At 47.7% G+C, this 20,325-nt stretch overlaps 1 protein-coding gene and 2 long non-coding RNA genes across 6 annotated transcripts; 2 read left to right on the top strand and 1 right to left on the bottom strand.

Moving 5' to 3' along the window:
• Positions 1 to 12,285: 12,285 nt before the first annotated feature.
• TOMM6 (translocase of outer mitochondrial membrane 6) lies at positions 12,286 to 14,657 on the top strand. Of its 4 annotated transcripts, XR_009279439.1 has the most exons (5): positions 12,286 to 12,440; positions 13,341 to 13,442; positions 13,863 to 13,935; positions 14,062 to 14,151; positions 14,214 to 14,657. XR_009279439.1 is itself a non-coding variant. In XM_058856109.1 (3 exons), the coding sequence occupies exons 1-2, from the start codon at positions 12,325 to 12,327 to the stop codon at positions 13,435 to 13,437; spliced, it is 213 nt and encodes a 70-aa protein (XP_058712092.1). In that variant the 5' UTR covers positions 12,286 to 12,324; the 3' UTR covers positions 13,438 to 13,442; positions 13,816 to 14,030. The 4 variants fall into 4 exon arrangements, 2 of the variants coding, with proteins under 2 accessions (XP_058712092.1, XP_058712090.1); XR_009279440.1 differs by lacking the exon at positions 14,062 to 14,151 and having other exon boundaries at positions 14,289 to 14,657; XM_058856109.1 differs by lacking the exons at positions 14,062 to 14,151; positions 14,214 to 14,657 and having other exon boundaries at positions 13,816 to 14,030.
• Positions 14,034 to 14,372, bottom strand: LOC131587833 (uncharacterized). The gene is made up of 3 exons (XR_009279441.1): positions 14,311 to 14,372; positions 14,208 to 14,248; positions 14,034 to 14,083 (listed from the first exon to the last, which is right to left on the bottom strand). It is a non-coding gene; the product is annotated as an uncharacterized LOC131587833 (long non-coding RNA).
• A 335-nt stretch (positions 14,658 to 14,992) lies between the features above and the next one.
• Positions 14,993 to 15,966, top strand: LOC131587834 (uncharacterized). Its single transcript, XR_009279442.1, has 3 exons — positions 14,993 to 15,034; positions 15,155 to 15,565; positions 15,834 to 15,966. It is a non-coding gene; the product is annotated as an uncharacterized LOC131587834 (long non-coding RNA).
• Positions 15,967 to 20,325: the final 4,359 nt, after the last annotated feature.

The raw sequence follows: 20,325 nt of genomic DNA, 5'->3' as shown, positions 1-20,325 counted from the left end.
AGAAATAATGGGTTAAAACATAGAATGTGAAGCATATAGGAAACATCCGGAGCAATAAATTGGCTAGGACTAGGAACACAATGACAGGAGAGGAAGATAAGGATGAAAACCACCGGACAAAGCATACTTCGAGCCAAAGCTAAAGCATGTCTAATGCCAATATGTCAAGTTGACCCTAGGAGCCTGGCCAAAGCTTAGGAACTCGGCCAACTACACCGGGAATGGACCAAATTTGGAGAGAAGTTCAAAAGTTTAAAGAGGAAGACTCCTCAGAGACCCTCGCCCACGATGAAGGCCGACCGGAACGACCCCCGAAAAGATCCTCAAAACAGAAGTTTCCGCCCACGCTCCGCCTACGGCACGCCCCATATGAATATGCATGGTATGATGTAATCCCAAACCTAAAACTGTATAAAAAGCACGCTTTTGCTGTAAGACTTTGGAAAAATCCCTTTAGGGATTTCCCCAACGTGCACGTTGCTAATAAAATACCTCCTGTCTATCTGACTTAAACTGAGTCTCTTAGACAGTTATTTTATCGCCTTTTGGGGCAAAATTCGGCATCAATCTATATTATATATAATATAAATTACATTGTATTAATTATATATAACTAAATATATCTAATTAATATATAATATGAATATTAATTAAATTATATTATAACTAAATTATATATAATATAATATAGATAGTATATTATATGTATAAAATATATAATATAAATAATATATAATATACCATATATAATATATTATATAGATAATATAAATAATATATATAATAAATTCTATATAATATATAATTAATATAATATAATATAATATAATATAATATAATATAATATAATATAATATAATATAATATAATATAATATAATATAATATAATATAATATAATATAATATATAAATATAATAAAAATAATGTATATTATATTCTAAATAATATATTATATATAGATAAAATATATAAATAATATATTATATTTTATATATTATATATAATACATATCTAAAAATTGTATTTATATTTTTATTGGTAAAATTTATGTAATAATAGTAATAAACCTCATTATAACCACAGTCCTCATGCCACAAAGGATCCTTAAAGACTCTGTGAGGAACCAAACCCACTCCTGAAAATTGGTAAAAGGGATGATCAGGGACAAATCAATAAAGCAAAAGGAAGAGCCACTTCTTTATCAGGCAGTCCTTTAAAATAAATTAAAGATGTGGAGGGGTTTTATTCCACTTTCAGAGAATGAATCATGAAAACAAATGAAAAAGAATATAAAGAAGCAGTAAGAAACCCGTAAGACACTTGCTAAAGAGGAGGTATTAGCTAGGAAAATTCAGATGATGCCGAATTTTGCCCCAAAAGGGCGATGAATAACTGTCTAAGAGACTCAGTTTAAGTCAGATAGACAGGAGGTATTTTATTAGCAACGTGCACGTTGGGGAAATCTCTAAAGGGAGTTTTCCAAAGTCTTACAGCAAAAGCGTGCCTTTTATACAGTTTTAGGTTTGGGATTACATCATACCATGCATATTCATATGGGGCGTGCCGTAGGCGGGGCGTGGGCGGAAACTTCTATTTTGAGGATCTTTTCGGGGGTCGTTCCGGTCGGCCTTCATCGTGGGCGAGGGTCTCCGAGGAGTCTTCCTCCTTAAACTTTTGAACTTCTTTCCAAATTTGGTCCTTTCCCGGTGTAGTTGGCCGAGTTCCTAAGCTCCTAGGGCCAACTTGTCATATTGACATTAGGCATGCTTTAGCTTCAGCTTGAATTACGCTTTGTCCGGTGATTTTTCATCCTTCTCTTTCCCTCCTGTCGTTGTGTTTATTGCTTCCAGGTGTTCCCTTCATATTCTATGTTTTAACCCATTATTTCTCGAAGGCTATCTATTTTATGGCTTCATTCCCCCCTTTTCTTATGACTTACAAATTCTTTCGTCAAGGTCTGATCCTAAGAGTGCTGATGTCTGATCCTAAGAGCGCTGATGCGCTCGTACCATAGCCCAAACCATTTGGGTCCTTTTCATTATGATCCTTAGCTTCCACCACATAAAAATATAGTCAGCAGCACTTGGAAAGGTCCTTCCCACTTCTCTTGTAGGGGTTTTCCTAAAAGATTCTTAACATACACCCAATCACCGGGGTTAAACGGATGCGATTTACAATCAGGTTGTTTAGGTTGGTGCTCTATTACCACGGTAGCATTCTTATCCAATTGTTTCCCTACTGTAATTACATAATCATAAATGTACTGGTTACCGATTTGGCCTATGGCATCCCCGTTTACAACTTGCATAGCATAAGGTCTACCATACAGGATTTCGAATGGGCTTAGCTTCTCTTTTGACCTTGGTTTGACTCTCAGCCTCAGCAGAGCAATAGGCAAGGCTTGATACCATTGCAAATTAGTCTCTTGGCATATTTTGGCAATTTGCTGCTTAATAAGATGATTCATTTTTTCTACTTGTCCACTGGCCTGTGGATGATAAGGTGTATGTAATTGCCATTTGATTTGTAATGCTTTGCTTATTGCTCTCACCACTTTCGCACAGAAGTGTGTACCCCTATCCGAGGAAATACTCTTCGGTACCCCAAACCGCGGAATGATTTCACTCAACAGTATTTTGGTCACTTCTCTTTCCTTGTTTGTCCTGCAAGGGAATGCTTCAGGCCACCCAGAAAATGTATCAGTTAATACCAACAAATATCGGAGCCCCCCTTTTCTTGGGAGCTCAGAAAAATCAATTTGCCATACTTCACCTGGGAATTTACCTCGACTTATGGCTCCTTGGTGTATCTTGGTTCCCGTATTCGGGTTATTTCTCAGGCACCGTTCGCACTGGGATGTTACGTGCTTTATAGTAGTAAATAATTTCGGTCCTGCTATCCTGGTTTGCAAATATTGGTAAAGCGGATCCAAACCCCAATGGGCCTTCTCATGTTCTGCTTTTACAAACTGCCACATCACATTTCCTGGTACTACTAACTGTCCTGTTTCCAATTGACCCCAACCATTTTCTAATATTTTGCCCTTATTTCTTTGAATCCATCTATGGTCTGATTCCTGGTAATCTGGCTTGATACTGATATCCAGGTCTCCTGGTATTAGGGCCGTTATTCCCACTTCCCTAGACTTTGTGGCAGCCAATTTGGCCTCTGTATCTGCCTTTCTATTTCCTATTTCTGGAATAGTATTGCCTTTCAGATGTCCCTTACAATGCATTATGGCCACTTGAGCTGGGAGTTGGACCGCCTCTAGCAATCGCAGAACCTCCTCTGCATGTTTGACTGTTTTTCCTTGTGTAGTCAACAGTCCTCTTTCTTTCCAGATGGCTCCATGAGCATGTACAACAGAAAAGGCATATTTAGAGTCTGTCCATATATTGATTTGCATGTTCTCTGCCAATTCCAGAGCTCGAGTCAGAGCTATCAGTTCTGCCTTCTGGGCTGAAGTTCCTGTGGGTAAGGGGTTCGACTCAATTACCCTTTCTGTAGTAGTGACCGCATAACCAGCCATTCTTACTCCTTGCTTCACGAAGCTGCTGCCATCTGAGAACCAGTTGTCCGCATCTTCGAACGGCTCTTCTTTGAGGTCCGGGCGACTGGAATAGACAGCTTCAATTGTTTCCAGGCAGTTGTGTTCGATGGGTTCTGCCGGGGCTCTTCCTTCTAGAAATGAAGCTGGGTTCACAATGTTAGTTACCTGAATGGTTACGTCATCTGATTCAGCCAGAACGGCCTGGTATTTTAGGAATCTGGAAGGCGACAACCAATGGTTGCCTTTCTGTTCCAGCACAGCTGACACGGTGTGGGATACTAGTACAGTCACCTTTTGGCCCAGCGTGAGCTTCCTGGCCTCTTCTATGTTAATTATCACTGCGGCCACTGCCCTCAGACAGCCTGGCCATCCTTTGCTTACTTCATCCAATCGCTTAGAGAAGTAGGCCACAGCTCTCTTGTGCGGTCCCAGCTGCTGTGCTAGGACTCCTAAGGCCATCCCTTGTCGTTCGTGGGAGAACAGCCAGAATGGTTTTGATACATCTGGGAGACCTAAGGCTGGTGCTCTCATTAGTTCCATCTTCAGCTTCTTGAAGGCTTCTTCTGCCTCGGGAGTCCAAACTAGGATGTTCTTAGCCTCCTTCAACAAATCATACAGTGGTTTAGCGAGTATCCCGTACTGGTAGATCCATAGCCGACACCAACCTGTCATCCCCAAAAAGGCGCGCAGATCTCTCACCGTCTCTGGTTTGGGCATCTGGCAGATGGCCTCTTTCCTAGCTGCTCCCAGGGATCGCTGTCCTCTGGAGACTTCGTATCCCAGGTACACCACTTGTGTCTGTACCAGCTGTGCTTTCTGTCGAGAGACTCGATATCCACTTAAACCCAGGAAATTCAGCAAGGAAATGGTCCATTCAATGCATTCTTCCTCTGTCACTGTTGCTATTAGGAGGTCGTCTACGTACTGCAGAAGGGTGCCATCTCCCAGCGGCCTTTCCCACTGTTCTAGTTCCTTGGCTAACTGATTCCCAAAAATCGTAGGGGAATTGCACCACCCTTGGGGCAACACTGTCCAGGTGAGTTGGGTCTTTCTTCCACTATCTACAGATTCCCACTCAAAGGCAAAAATCTTTTGACTCTCGAGAGCTAAGGGGAGGCAAAAGAACGCGTCTTTTAAATCTAATACGGTGAACCAGGCCAAATTCTCCTTCAGTCTGGTCAAAAGCGTGTATGGGTTAGCAACTACCGGATGCAATGCCTTAGTTATTTCATTTACTGCTCTCAGATCCTGGACTAACCTATAGGTTCCATTAGGTTTCTTGGCTGGCAGGATTGGTGTATTAAAATCTGATTCGCATTCTACCAATAACCCCAGTTCCATAAACCTCCTGATTGTGGGCTCAATCCCTTTCCTATCTTCTATCCTCAGAGGGTACTGTTTCTTTCTCACCGGTTTTGTCCCAGCTTTAAGTTCAACGACAATCGGTGCTGTTTGCTTTGATTTTCCAGGTATATCAGTAGCCCACACCAATGGGTACGTCTTGCTCAGGATTTGCTCGAAATTGTGGCTTTCAGGTTTAGGCTCTACACAACTGATCGTTAGGCTTAGAGCTGTAATCAGTTGTTCTTCATTCACTTGAAACTCCAATTGGTCTTTGTTAAACTTTATTATGGCCCCCAAGTTCTCCAATAAGTCTCTCCCTAGTAGGGGTTTTGGTGAATTTGGTAAATACAGGAACTGATGAATTCCCATTTGCTTCCCAATTTTGTATTTAATGGGTTTCAAAAAGTAAGCCTTTTCTGGTTGGCCTGTTGCTCCCACAACTTGCACAAATTCATCACTTTTAGGTACAAATTCTTGATTTAAAACCGAAAAGGTTGCTCCCGTATCAATCAAAAAGTCTAATTCCTTTTTACCCTCCCCTAGCTCTATCTTAACCAGTGGGTCTGCTAGGGTACGGCCCACCGGTCCCCTTCATTCACTATCCTGAGGCGTGGTAGTAGTGGTGGCCATTAGCCTTTCCCTTAGCTGGGGGCATTCTCGCTTCCAGTGTCCCGTCTGCAGGCAGTACGCACATTGATTCGGCCCTACCCCGTTTGAATGGGGCTGGAGCCTCCTTCCCCTTCCTACTGGGTTGTCTCTACCTCTTCCCCTGGTTCCGAGTAGCCTGTCTTCTGAGCTGCCACTGCTACAGCCACTACTCGAGCTATCCTCCTGTCCTCCTTTTTCTTCTCCTCAACTTCTCTATTATTGTATACTTTCCACGCCTCATTCAGCAGTGTCTCTAGGTTTTTATTTGCCGGGTGCTCGAGCTTTTGTAATTTCTTCCTGATGTCTGGGTTACTCTGTCCCATCATTAACCCTAACAAATGCTGTTTCCCTTCCTCTGTTGCTGGGTCCAGGGGTGTGTATTGTCTCATTGCTGCCCTAAGCCTATCCAGAAATTCTGACGGGGTCTCATCCTTTCCCTGTCTGACATCATACAGCATCGACCAATTGACAGCCTTAGGGATCGCATTACGCAAGCCCATCGCTATCAATTTTCTATACTGCACTAGCCGTTGATAGTGTTCCGCGTTGCCCGGGTCCCACTCTGGTTTACTGCTGGGAAAATTATCTTCTAGTCTCCCCGATAATAGTTGGGCATGTCGTCTCCCCGTTTCCAATACGAGTTCCCTTTCCGTATCTGTCAACTCTGACAACATCACTTCTATATCCTCCCAATCAATATCTAAGTTCTTTGCCATTAGTTCAAACCTCTTTGCTACTCCCTCTGGATTTCTCCTGAAGTTCCTTGCCTCATCCCTCCAATTGTTCAAATCACTCGTCGAGAATGGCACCTTTACTCTAGTCTTTTCCCCTACTATTGGCATAACTTGTCGGAGAGGAGCTATCGTGTGATTCCCTTTCTCCCCTTGCTTTGCTTCCCCCCGTGCCACAGATCTGGTGTAATACGAGTGACTGGTCCCCTCCCCGGGATCTTCTTCCTGTGCCTCAATGCCTTCCCTATTCTTTCTCTTCTCTTTCTTCTTTCCCCCTTCCTGCTCTTCATTTTCCTCTCCTATCTCTATCACACAATCCATCCGATTCTCATCCTGCGTCTGTCGCCTCTTTTGTATCTGCCAGCTCTTATCCTGTCCCGGGCTGCGGTTCCTCTCATCCTCTGCTCCCCCTCCACTTCTCTTATCCTCTATCTGAATTACTATGTTCAGTTTCTGTGAGTTACTCTCTGCCTCCCTTTCGCATGTCTCATTATCATTCTTCTTGCTGTATCTCAATTTAGGGACGTCGCCTCCCGGTGAATTGCTTTTATCCCCAGTCCTTGGTGCACTGGTTTCCATTCTACAGACGCCTCCATTTCTGGAGGTGTTGCTATCTCCATATGGACTGAGCTCGGGTATGCTACGTGCCTCCCTTCGGCTCTCTGCTCCTGACCCACTGCCTTCCTCCCCCTCAACCTCCAGTGTGGGTGGGCTGTCAGCATTCATGTAGCTCCCTGACCCCTGTGGACTATCTAGTCCCTGAGGGTTGTTTTTCCTCTCGTCAATCCCTGATTTTAATGGGCCGCCCTCCTCCCAACTGTTGTCTATCCTCTGGGGGCTGTGCCCAAACTTAGATCTCCACCATCGTTCTAGTTCCTTTAATGGGGTAAGATCCCCTTGTTCCTCTTTTGGCCTGGGGAGGGGTCCTTCTCGTCCTGGGGCAAATGGATGGTATTCTCACAGGCTTATTTCGCTCTCCTTTCCACTGTCCCTTCTCGTTAACTTAAGGCATTGTTGCCCAATGCTACATGCATCGCAGCAGCGTTCTTTGGGCTTTGAACCTTTCTTATCTTTTTCCAGGGCTAGTACTAGAGGATCCTGAGGGGCTACATTAATTCCGCACTCTTTTTGCCACTCAGGTTTATTCCTTAAGGTGAAAAACATGTCTGCATACATCACCTCATCCCACTTATTGAGCCGGCGGAGGAAAAGCATTAGTTGTAAAATGGTATTATATTTAATTGTTCCCTCGGGCGGCCATTTCTCATTATCATCTAACTTATACAATGGCCACCACTGCGTACAATATTTGAGAAGTGTCTTTTTACTTATGTTTCCTCCCGGAATCCCTCCCAAGTCCTTCCAATGCTTTAGGATGCACCCTAAGGGGGTTTTCATATTTACGTCCTTACTCTGTTGACCCCCCATGACTATCCCCTGTATCTGCGTTTTCTGTTAACCGAAACAGTCCCTCTCTCGCAACCACGATATGCTGATATATTTTAACACTTCATGCACACAGTCTCAATCGCTTCGTCCGTTTCCGACCTGGCTTCTCGCGAAGAACAGGAAATGCGGAGCAGGACTCCCTCTCGCTTCGCAGCTACGCTGCGTCTCACTCACCCTCACATACAACACACACTTATAAAATAAAATTGTTTTACCAGGTTTGGTCACAAAAGAGTCGCCCACAAACTGTGAGGTACCGGCTTCCCGAATTCAAGGCACGTAGACAGCACAATGCGCGTTTCAATCTATTACATAAAGAGTGACAAGATGTCTCCTATAAAACTTTGCAACAAACACATAAAACGAACACACAAAACACATACAAACACCAATGGTACCAAAACCTATGATGTTCGAGATATCGAACACAAATGGTACCAATTAGGGACAAACACCAATGGTACCAAAACCTATGATGTCCGAGATATCGAACACAAATGGTACCAATTAGGGACAAACACCAATAGTACCAAAACCTATGATGTCCGAGATATCGAACACAAATGGTACCAATTAGGGATTTTTACCAGGGCGTCCCCTGGTTTACCCTTCGGTGGTCACGTCTGACCCCCGTGTCCCAATAAAGCGCTTTAAACCAAAACCAATAAACAATTAAAAATACCTCTTAATTGGAGCAGGAGATGCAGGGAATCCTTCCTCTGCCGAAGAGCGCTGGTCCGGGAGGGGAGTCTCTTCTGACAAAAATCCGTCAGGGGCCCCAGAGGGTCCCGGCCCCGGACCGGCTCCTCGGAGGGAACCCCTCAAAGTCTGAGTCTCCTGTTTCGTCCCATCTGGGTCGCCAGAACTGATGCCGAATTTTGCCCCAAAAGGCGATAAATAACTGTCTAAGAGACGCAGTTTAAGTCAGATAGACAGGAGGTATTTTATTAGCAACGTGCATGTTGGGGAAATCTCTAAAGGGAGTTTTCCAAAGTCTTACAACAAAAGCGTGCCTTTTATACAGTTTTAGGTTTGGGATTACATCATAGCCATGCATATTCATATGGGGCGTGCCGTAGGCGGGGCGTGGGCGGAAACTTCTGTTTTGAGGATCTTTTCGGGGGTCGTTCCGGTCGGCCTTCATCGTGGGCGAGGGTCTCCGAGGAGTCTTCCTCCTTAAACTTTTGAACTTCTTTCCAAATTTGGTCCTTTCCCGGTGTAGTTGGCCGAGTTCCCAACCTCCTAGGGCCAACTTATCATATTGACATTAGGCATGCTTTAGCTTCGGCTTAAATTACGCTTAGTCCGGTGATTTTTTTATCCTTCTCTTTCCCTCCTGTCGTTGTGTTTATTACTTCCAGATGTTCCCTTCATATTCTATGTTTTAACCCATTATTTCTCGAAGGCTATCTATTTTATGGCTTCAAGATGCACGTAAGGAGTTTAAATGGGGTTCTGATGGACAATGTTAAATATTTTTTTTTGTTGTGTCTGCATTACTTCCCCAAATGACTCTGCCAATTTTCAGAGCTCTTTGCCACAACTCTGCCCCGGTTTTGCCGCAGCTGCAGTGTCTGAGATCTGTCAGGGAGGCACTCTGGGGTGCTTTTCTGAGGCCCCTCTCACCCGGTTTCCTCCTTTTATCGTTTCTGCCTTTGCTGCTTTGGGTTTTGCAGGAGCAGCCCTTTCCTGTGATGCATCTCTTGTGACAGCCCAGCTTCCCACAAACCCCACTGCAGTCTTGGACTGGATCTAAAAACACTTACAATTCATTATTGTAAATACCACAATTGAAATTATTTACAGGCAACTCCAATGACTTGCACTAACAAATGCATTGTAGCAAAAGCCAATTATTAAACAGCTGATTTTAACAACCCCCCCATGCCCATGGCATGGACCAAGCACCCCAAAAATGTGAAACTCTCGGGTTTGGGGCTCCACCTGAGCCTCCTCCTGCAGCAGCTCTGTGCCATGAGCTGCTTTTCCCAGGCACAGGAGAACACAAAAGCTGCAGGACAAGGATCTGCTCCCATCGTTGTAAATATTCTGATAATCCAGAGAGTAAATGAGAGAGAGAAAATCGTGGAGTATAAAGTACAGGAATGTCAGGAGTGCTGTGTTTAAAACCTGCAACCCCAGAAGTGTCAGGAGAATCAATCCTGTGACAAATGGAGATGATTTGTGATGACCGAGTTGTAACTATTTGGAAAGTTATTATTAAAAAGCAATAAAGGGAATTGGTGTTACAGGGCAGATGCAGCCCTTTGCAGATGTTCCATGTTAAAAATAGATAAAAATACAGGATGTAGCTTTTAAGATAAGAAATGACCTTGAGATGGACAAAGTTGGAAGGACTTCAAGCACAGGGCCTGAAATTATGGTTTTATTTTTGAATTTATTCATTTATGGAATGCAAAGCTAATTAGTGGAACACAATACTCACACAACATTTAGCACAACCTGTGAGGTTACCCAGAGGACAGCGAGGATGAGTGTGAGCCTTCATCCAAAGACCACCAGAAGAAGAATGAAGACCCCCTAGCAACAAGTGAGGCGTGCACTGTGAATTAGTGACGGGGAATTTAAGAACTGAAAGTGGGAGGAAACTTAGAGCAAACATCAATGAATATGTATAAGCATATAGTATATAAATATAGTATATATATTTATATATACAGTATGTAAACTCAGTTTGAATTGCTTTGTTTTGTATGTGAGGCAGGGTGAGAAGCCCTCTTTACACCCCAGTCAGTTTTGCTTATGTTTTAATCATAATTAATTACTAGCAAATTACAGACATATATATAAATTGTATTTTTTTTTTTACTAACTTGTGTTCATTTATATCAAATCGATATTCAATTCACTAAATTGTATTCTTTCACTGAGTTGTATTAATTTTTAATTAAATTGCTGTTAATTCAACAGAGCTATTTGTCTTATTTCATTCACAACACCACAAACAGAGGTTTATGTCCAAAAAGGAGGCAGAGGAGTTCTGTAACTTTATTGAAGTGAAGGGAAAGGCCATGGGGCATTTCCCTTGGGGCTTCTCAAACTTTTAGGGGATCCAGCCTCCTTTTTATCCTCATTTTCCTCTCTCTTTTCCCATGGGCTGAGGTATTGAGAGGTACAAACTTCCCCAAACCCCAATTCCTAAAACTCCTTTAACATAACCCCCCTTTTCCCCTTTGTGTCTCTGTTCTTTTTCTCGAAATCCAGATATTTGATTCTCGAGTGAAACTGCTGCAGTTCCCTGGCTGCTCCTGGGAACCTCCCCCGATCCCAAAGCTTCCCACGGCGATTCCCGAGGAGCCGGCTGCTCCCAGGAACCCCAAATCCCGGCCCCGATCCCGGTCCCCATCCAGATCCCAATCCCGATCCCAATCCCGGTCTCGATCCCCATGCCAGTCCCAGTATTTTCCCTATCCCAATCCTGATCCCGACCCGGACCCCGGCCCCAATCCCGGTCCTGACCCTAATCCCAATCCCAGTCCCGATCCCAATCCCGGTCCTGATCAAGACCCTGATCCCAATCCCGATCCCGATCCCGACCCCAATCCCGATCCTGATCCCAATCCCGATCCCGGTCCCAATCCCAATCCTGTGATAAACAGAGACCCTTTTGTTCGCCTAAACACGCAGATTCGATGCTTTGCAGAACTGTGCTTTGTGGAATCAGGATGAGGGTGAAGGCTGCTGCTGACGCTTGTTATCATCATTCCAGGACGTTACCAAGATAAGCCTTAAAAGGAAACAGTGAAGGAAGGTCAAAGGGATAGGACTGAGGAAGACTCTTGATCTTCATCCCGCGACCACCAGAAGGGAGAACACGACCCCCTAAAAACTGGAGACACATGCACAGAGACACCCGAGGAAGGACACGGAACCCGGGAGCCGAACCACTGAAAAGGGGGAACACGGAAATTGGAAGCGCGGCAGCGGCGGAGCGGGGACTCCCCTGTCGCCCAGCGCTGATTTTTTGCTTATTTTTGCTTATTGCTTGCTTGCTGTAATTAATAAAATTTTCTTTGATTGAATCATATCACTCTCTTGAGTGCATTCATAACAAATCCCAATCCCGATCCCGGTCCCAGTCCCGATCCCAATCACAATCCCAGTCCCGGTCTTGATCCCGATCCCAATCCCAATCCCGATCCCGATCCCAATCCCGATCCCGATCCCGATCCCGATCCCCATCCCGATCCCCATCCCAATCCCTATCCCGATCCCCATCCCAATCCCGATCCCGATCCCAATCCCGACCCCGGTCCCAGTCCCGATCCCAATCACAATCCCAGTCCCGGTCTTGATCCCGATCCCAATCCCAATCCCGATCCCGATCCCAATCCCGATCCCCATCCCGATCCCGATCCCGATCCCAATCCCGATCCCCATCCCGATCCCCATCCCCATCCCGATCCCCATCCCGATCCCGATCCCGATCCCGATCCCGATCCCGATCCCCATCCCAATCCCGATCCCCATCCCGATCCCGATCCCGATCCCGATCCCCTCTCGCACGTGGCGCTCCGCGCGCCGGCGGTGACGTCACTTGCGGCGTGACGTCATCGCGCGGCGCGGGCGGGCGGCAGCAATGGCGGCGGTGGGAGCGGCGGGGGCAGCGGGAGCGGCCGCGGTTCCACCGCGGGGCATCGGCGCCTGGCTGCGGAGCGCCTTCCGCTTCGCCACCGACCGCAACGACTTCCGCAGGTCCGGACCGCCACCGGGATTAGGATCGGGATCGGGATGAGGGTCGGGATCGAGGCCGGGACCGGAATGGCGGTCGGAGCTGGGATCGGGATCCGGGGCCCGGTGTCTGTCCCCGGCTGTGTCCGGGGCAGGGCAGGGATTGTCCCTCAGAGCTGGGAGCGACCTCGGTCCCTGTGTCCAGTTCTGGCTTCTCAGTCTAGGGAGGACATTTTGGGTCTGGAGCGTGTCCAGGGAAGGGAAGGGAGCTGGGAAGGGTTTGGAGAATCCTGAGGGAGCTGGGAAGGGTTTGGAGAATCCTGAGGGAGCTGGGAAGGGTTTGGAGAATCCTGAGGGAACTGGGGAAGGGTTTGGAGAATCCTGAGGGAGCTGGGAAGGGTTTGGAGAATCCTGAGGGAGCTGGGAAGGGTTTGGAGAATCCTGAGGGAGCTGGGAAGGGTTTGGAGAATCCTGAGTGATGTAGGAAGGGTTTGGAGAATCCTGAGGGAGCTGGGAAGGGTTTGGAGAATCCTGAGGGAGCTGGGAAGGGTTTGGAGAATCCTGAGGGAGCTGGGAAGGCTCAGGCTGGAGAAAAGGAGGCTCAGGGGGAATTCCTGGCTCTGCACAAGTCCCTGCCAGGAGGGGACAGCCGGGGGGGATTTGGGATGTTATCGCAGGGAACAGGGACAGGAGGAGAGGGAACGGCCTCAGGCTGGGCCAGGGGAGGCTCAGCTTGGACAGCAGCAGGAATTTCCTCATGGAAAGGGCGGCCAGGCCTTGGAAGTGCCCAGGGAGGTTTGGAGTCCCCGTCCCTGGAGGTGGCAGCTGGAGGTGGCACTCAGGGCTCAGGGTGGGCACGGGGCACAGCTTGGATGGGCTGAAGTCATTTCCAGCCTCAGTGGTTGAGGGATTTTCCTGTTCCAGGAACCTGCTGGTGAACCTGGGGCTGTTCGCCGCGGGGGTCTGGGTCGCCCGGAACCTGACGGACATCGACCTGATGGCCCCGCAGCCCGTCCCGTAGCAGCGGTCAGTCCTCGGGGAGCGCTCCGGGGGGGTGGGATCACGGAATATCCTGAGCTGGAGGAGACCCACAGGGATCAAATCCAGCTCCTGGCCATGCACAGACCCCAAAATCCCACCCTGGGCATCCCTGGAGAGGTGTCCAAACACTCTTGCAGCTCTGGGAATGTGCCCCAAACCCCTCTGGAGGAGGAACCTTTCCCAATATCCATCCTAAATCTCCCAAATCCAGCCCTCCCTTGGGTGGTGTCGCTGCCCTCTGAGGCCTCAGACTCACCCTGAGCCCGCAGGACAGCGCTGTCACCACGTGAGGTGACACAAATCGGGGCTGAGCACACCCCAGGGGCCCCACACCCCACAGAAGCCCCTCTTTACACAGATTAAAGCAGAACCAGCTCCCCTGACCCTGCTGAATCCCTATCCCAGGAAGGAGCTGGAGCTGCTGGGAGCAGAGCTCACCCTCCCACCAGGACTGGAGCCGTGGGGCTGCTCTGATCCCACCTGGAGCTGCTCTGATCCCACCTGGAGCTGCTCTGATCCCACCTGGAGCTGCTCTGATCCCACCCAGAACTGCTCTGATCCCACCTGGAGCTGCTCTGATCCCACCCAGAACTGCTCTGATCCCCCTGGAGCTGCTCTGATCCCACCTGGAGCTGCTCTGATCCCACCCAGAACTGCTCTGATCCCACCCAGAACTGCTCTGATCCCACCCAGAGTGCTCTGATCCCCCTGGAGCTGCTCTGATCCCACCCGGAGCTGCTCTGATCCCACCCGGAGCTGCTCTGATCCCACCCGGAGCTGCTCTGATCCCCCTGGAGCTGCTCTGATCCCATCTGGAGCTGCTCTGATCCCCCTGGAGCTGCTCTGATCCCACCTGGAGCTGCTCTGATCCCCCTGGAGCTGCTCTGATCCCACCTGGAGCTGTTCTGATCCCACCTGGAGCTGCTCTGATCCCACCTGGAGCTGCTCTGATCCCCCTGGAGCTGCTCTGATCCCACCTGGAGCTGCTCTGATCCCCCTGGAGCTGCTCTGATCCCACCTGGAGCTGCTCTGATCCCACCTGTCCTGCCTGGAGCAGGACAAAAGGTTCAATACTGACGGAGGATTTGGTTTCCCGTTGATTCATCCCTTCAGGAATTGTTTCCTCGAGGATGTGCACGGAATTTCCTGCTGTACCCCCCACCCCCAGATGTTTATTAAAATTTATGGAATAACAACCCACTGGGATTTCTTTATTTTTTCTCTTTGTTTTTATTTTTTTTTTAATAAGAAACTTCAGCTTACAAAAACAAGGTGTAAAAAGAGTAAAGATTTACCAAAAAAAAAAAAAAAATAAAATAAAAACATGATTTCTATTTCACACCCGAGAGCCAGAGGGAGCCGGCCCTGGGATCCATCATCCAGGGAAAATCCAGACTGGGATGAAACCCCAAGCTCGGAGTTTCCTGGGAAAAGTCTGTGGAGAGCTGGGACAGGTGAAGGAATGATGGCTGTGGTGGGAGGAGGAGCCTTTGGGTGTTGCATAGCTTTGGGTGCCCTGGGTACTCACAGCTCGGGAGTTACTCACAGGTTGCACAGTGGCTGTGAGTTACTCACAAGTTACACAGTGGCTGCTGTGAGTTGCAAGCTGCACAGCAGCTGCTGTGAATTACTCACAGGGTACACAGTGGCTGCTGTGAGTTGCAAGCTGCACAGTGGCTGCTGTGAATTACTCACAGGTTACACAGTGGCTGCTGTGAGTTGCAAGCTGCACAGTGGCTGTTACAAGTTACACAGTGGCAGCTGTGAGTTACAGGTTGTGAGTTACTCACAGGTTGCACAGTGGCTGCTGTGAGTTACTCACAAGTTACACAATGGCTGCTGTGAGTTACAGGTTACACAGCGGCTGTTACAGGTTACACAGCGGCTGTGAGTCACTCACAGGTTACACAGCGGCTGCTGAGTTACAGGTTACACAGTGGCTGTTACAGGTTACGCAGTGGCTGCTGTGAGTTACTCACAGGTTACACAGTGGCTGTTACAGGTTATGCAGTGGCTGCTGTGAGTTACTCACAGGTTACACAGTGGCTGTTACAGGTTACGCAGTGGCTGCTGTGAGTTACTCACAGGTTACACAGTGGCTGTTACAGGTTACACAGCGGCTGTTACAGGTTACACAGCGGCTGTGAGTCACTCACAGGTTACACAGTGGCTGCTGTAACTCACAGGTTACACAGCGGCTGAGTCACAGGTTACACAGTGGCTGTGAGTTACAGGTTACACAGCGGCTGTGAGTTACTCACAGGTTACACAGTGGCTGCTGTGAGTTACAGGTTACACAGCGGCTGTTACAGGTTACATAGTGGCTGTTACTCACAGGTTACACAGTGGCTGTGAGTTACAGGTTGTTACTCACAGGTTACACAGCTGCTGTGAGTTACTCACAGGTTACACCCCAGCTCCGCGGTGCAGCAGCAGCAGCCGCCCCGTGGTTTGACATTCTTTGGCCGTTTCCCGGGGCTCAGAGCTTGGGACACTGCGGGGCTGCTCGGGGCTGGGGCCGGAGCCCTGGAGGAGCTCTGGAGCAGCTCTGGAGGAGCCCTGGGGGAGCCCTGGAGGAGCCCTGGAGGAGCCCTGGAGCAGCCCTGGAGGAGCCCTGGAGCAGCCCTGGAGCAGCCCTGGAGGAGCCCTGGAGCAGCCCTGGAGGAGCCCTGGAGGAGCTCTGGAGGAGCCCTGGAGGAGCCCTGGAGGAGCTCTGGAGGAGCCCTGGAGGAGCTCTGGAGGAGCCCTGGAGGAGCCCTGGAGGAGCCCTGGAGGAGCCCTGGAGGAGCCCTGGAGGAGCTCTGGAGGAGCCCTGGAGCAGCTCTGGAGGAGCCCTGGAGGAGCCCTGGAGGAGCCCTGGAGGAGCCCTGGAGGAGCTCTTGAGGAGCCCTGGAGGAGCCCTGGAGCAGCCCTGGAGGAGCTCTGGAGGAGCTCTGGAGCAGCCCTGGAGGAGCTCTGGAGGAGCTCTGGAGGAGCTCTGGAGGAGCTCTTGAGGAGCCCTGGAGGAGCCCTGGAGGAGCTCTGGAGGAGCCCTGGAGGAGCCCTGGAGGAGCCCTGGAGCCCCTCCCTGGGCTCCCCACCCCAGCCCGCTCTGCCCAAAGCCGTGTGAGCGCGCCCTGAGCCGGGATCATCCTGGGAAAACGGGAATTCATCCCTCTCCTGAACGGATCCCGACACTCCAGACTCGGCTCCGCTCTCACTGCCGCGGATCCGGGCGTGATCCGGAACAAACCAAACTGCTGAGGAGCCAGGAACAGGCAGGAACAGTCAGGAACAGTCAGGAATAGCCAGGAATAGTCAGGAATAGTCAGGAATAGTCAGGAACAGTCAGGAATAGTCAGGAACAGTCAGGAATAGCCAGGAATAGCCAGGAATAGCCAGGAACAGTCAGGAACAGTCAGGAATAGTCAGGAATAGTCAGGAATAGTCAGGAACAGTCAGGAATAGTCAGGAACAGTCAGGAATAGCCAGGAACAGTCAGGAATAGCCAGGAATAGTCAGGAATAGTCAGGAACAGTCAGGAATAGTCAGGAACAGTCAGGAATAGCCAGGAATAGTCAGGGTCAGGAATAGCCAGGAACAGTCAGGAACAGTCAGGAATAGCCAGGAATAGTCAGGGTCAGGAATAGCCAGGAACAGTCAGGAATAGCCAGGAATAGTCAGGGTCAGGAATAGCCAGGAACAGTCAGGAATAGCCAGGAATAGCCAGGAATAGTCAGGAATAGTCAGGAACAGTCAGGGTCAGGAATAGCCAGGAACAGTCAGGAATAGCCAGGAACAGTCAGGAACAGTCAGGAATAGTCAGGAATAGTCAGGAATAGTCAGGAACAGTCAGGAATAGTCAGGAACAGTCAGGAATAGCCAGGAACAGTCAGGAATAGCCAGGAACAGTCAGGAATAGTCAGGAACAGTCAGGAATAGTCAGGAACAGTCAGGAATAGTCAGGAACAGTCAGGAATAGCCAGGAACAGTCAGGAATAGCCAGGAACAGTCAGGAATAGCCAGGAACAGTCAGGAATAGTCAGGAACAGTCAGGAACAGTCAGGAATAGCCAGGAATAGCCAGGAATAGCCAGGAATAGTCAGGAATAGTCAGGAACAGTCAGGAACAGCCAGGAATAGTCAGGAATAGTCAGGAATAGTCAGGAACAGTCAGGAACAGTCAGGAATAGTCAGGAATAGTCAGGAACAGTCAGGAATAGCCAGGAACAGTCAGGAATTTGGGAATATCCCGAGCTGGAAGGGACCCATAAGGATCAGCCTCAGGCCCCTCAAGGCCCTTCATTTACAGCCCCTAATTAATTAATTGATTGGATTCTCTTGGCACTTGCTGCTGTCCTTGAGGATGCTCCAGGCCTGGCACTGGCAGTGACATCAGGAATGAGCTTGGAGCAGAAACTCGAGGCTGTTCTGACTTAAAATGGCTGGAAAATCCTGAAAAATCAGATTTTAAACTGCTGAAAAATCCAGAAAAATCTGATTTTAAACTGCTGAAAAATCCAGAAAAATCTGATCTAATATTCCTGGGGAAAAAAAAACCCAAAACAACAAAAAACACAAATCTAGAAAAATCTGATTTAGAACTGCTGGAAAAACCCAGAAAAATCTGATTGAATATTGCTGGGGGAAAAAAAACCAACCAACAAACTAGAAAAATCTGATTTAAAACTGCTGAAAAATCCAATTAAAAACCCCTAGGAAAATCCAGAAAAATCCAGAACACCCCAAAACACAGAGGGGACCTCGGGCTCTGCTCATCCCAACCCTGCAGCAGCCAAATTGAAACCAAACAGCACCAAAAATGCCAAATGCTGTCGCTTCCAAGGAAAAGTTGAATATCCCAGGAACCTCATGGTGCTGGGAAAGGTAAATTTAATAAATTCCTTCCCTATCAGGGCGAATTTCAGCTCAAGTCACTTGGAGATGTGGCTCTGACACCTTTAATTTTAATTTTTACATTCTCATTTTTGTTTTCTCTCTTCCCCAGAGCCAGTTTTGCTCCTGAATTAATCCATGAAGCACAAATATTTCCAATTTTTTCAGGAATATCAACTTTTCCCTGGCTGAGCTCATTTTCCTATCCCTTGGATCTCCCATTTTATTGAGATTAATTTGATTTCTTCAAATATTCCTTCCCCAAGCCATTCCTAAGGAATCCTTCCAGATCCTGCTACGTTTAGAGAAGCAAAACTTTTTTTTATCAGCACTGCTGCAAACTGCCAGATCTCCAAAAAAAAATATAAAATAACAGAACATGACCCCCAAAATGATATTTGTTCAAAATGACATTTCTTTTAGGCTCAAAAAGCAGCATCTTGGGCAGAAAATGGGAATTTTTCTTTGACATAATCCAAGTTTTTTGCTTGCTGTGCTCACTTTGCCCAAGGACAGGAGGTTCTAATTTCCCAGGAAAAAGTGGGATTTGGGAGCTTTTCCCAAAGATTGGCAGCTTGTGTTTATCTGATGAGACAAAAGGAGCAAAAAGGGAGGAGGAGAAACACTTGGAGAATTTCCCTGCCTGAAAACTTCTTTTTTTTTTAAAAAAAAAAACCCTAATATTTTCAATTATTTTAATAAAAATAACCCAGATTAACAAACAGCAGATCTAATATTCAAATTAAAAGGTGAAATGTGAACAGCCAAGCCCCAAAATGACAAAAAACCACACCTGAGGTGCAACTGTAGGCTGAGAAGTGCCTGGAAATAATCCAACTAAGGCTCTGTTTTCCCCAAAAATTACAAAATCAGGCTGATTTCAGATACAGACTTTTTGTTTTTGTAGCTTTTCCAGCTCCACGTGGAATTTGGGATTTCACATTCCTCCCTTCAGGGTGGCCCTGCAGGAATTGAGACATCCAAGGGTGGCACCATCCCAGTGCCAGCCTCAAGAAATGACATTTTTCACTGATTTTTCACCCCAAACCCTGTTCCCCTGAGGAAAAACAGCCACGTTTGTACCAAAAAATATTAAAGAAAGGGGATTTTGTATTCCAAACTTTCCAAAAATTCCACCTTCTGCTGCCACAGCACTCAGGGACATTCCTGAGGGGTTTTTTGGGTGTTAAACCCCATTTTTTTGGGTGTTAAAACCCCTTTATGTAGGTTAAACACATTTTTGTGTGTTAAAACCCACTTTTATGGGTGTTAAAACCCATTTTTGAGGGATAAAACTAATTTTGGGGGGGGTTAAACCAAATTTTCTCCACAGCAGAACTCCATGAAAATCCCATTTTTGAGGGAATTTAGCTGCCAGCTGAGTTCAGTTCCCAGAAAATCCTGGAATGTGGCGCAGCCCCAGTGGCAGTTTCAGCCAGGGCACAGAAATTGGTGTCCCAGGGGCAGCAGAGGGAGGAATTGAGAAGAACTGAAACATTTTCCCAGCAGGAACAGCTCTGGGAGCTTCCCAGGGATTGGGATTCACCACTCAAGGGTACTGTACCTGTTCCTCTTGGAGCTGGCTCAGGACTTTTAGGGATTGAAGGGTGTTGATCCATGGGGATTCTCCTGTTTCCTGCTTGTGCTCATTCCTCTTTGATAGGGGATGAATGAGCAGCATCAAACTTCATTGTTTTGGGTTTTTGGAGCCAAAAAGACACTTGGAACCCAAGATTGTGCCCAAAATCAGAACTGCCCAGCTCCAGGTGGTTTTCCAAACATCCTGCCTTGATCCCATTCCGGCTCCCATCCCATTCCTGCCCTGATCCCATTCCTGCCCTGATCCCATTCCTGCTCTGATCCCAGTCCTGCTTCCATCCCATCCCTGCCCTGATCCCATCACTGCCCTGATCCCTCCCATCCTGCCCCAATCTTGTTCCTGGTCTATCCCATCCTGCTCCCATCCCATTCCTGCCCTGATCCCATTCCTGCCT

Source organism: Poecile atricapillus, chromosome 23 (assembly GCF_030490865.1).
Source record: "Poecile atricapillus isolate bPoeAtr1 chromosome 23, bPoeAtr1.hap1, whole genome shotgun sequence".
Lineage (NCBI taxonomy): Eukaryota > Metazoa > Chordata > Aves > Passeriformes > Paridae > Poecile > Poecile atricapillus.
This window is presented reverse-complemented; position numbering and strand designations above follow the sequence as displayed.

Excerpts from the sequence above, each read along its gene's own strand:
- TOMM6 (XM_058856109.1), top strand. The coding sequence starts at position 12,325 with ATGGCGGCGGTGGGAGCGGCGGGGGCAGCGGGAGCGGCCGCGGTTCCA. Across the intron at positions 12,441-13,340 it reads GACCGCAACGACTTCCGCAG|GAACCTGCTGGTGAACCTGG; the intron begins GTCCGGACCGCC and ends TTCCTGTTCCAG.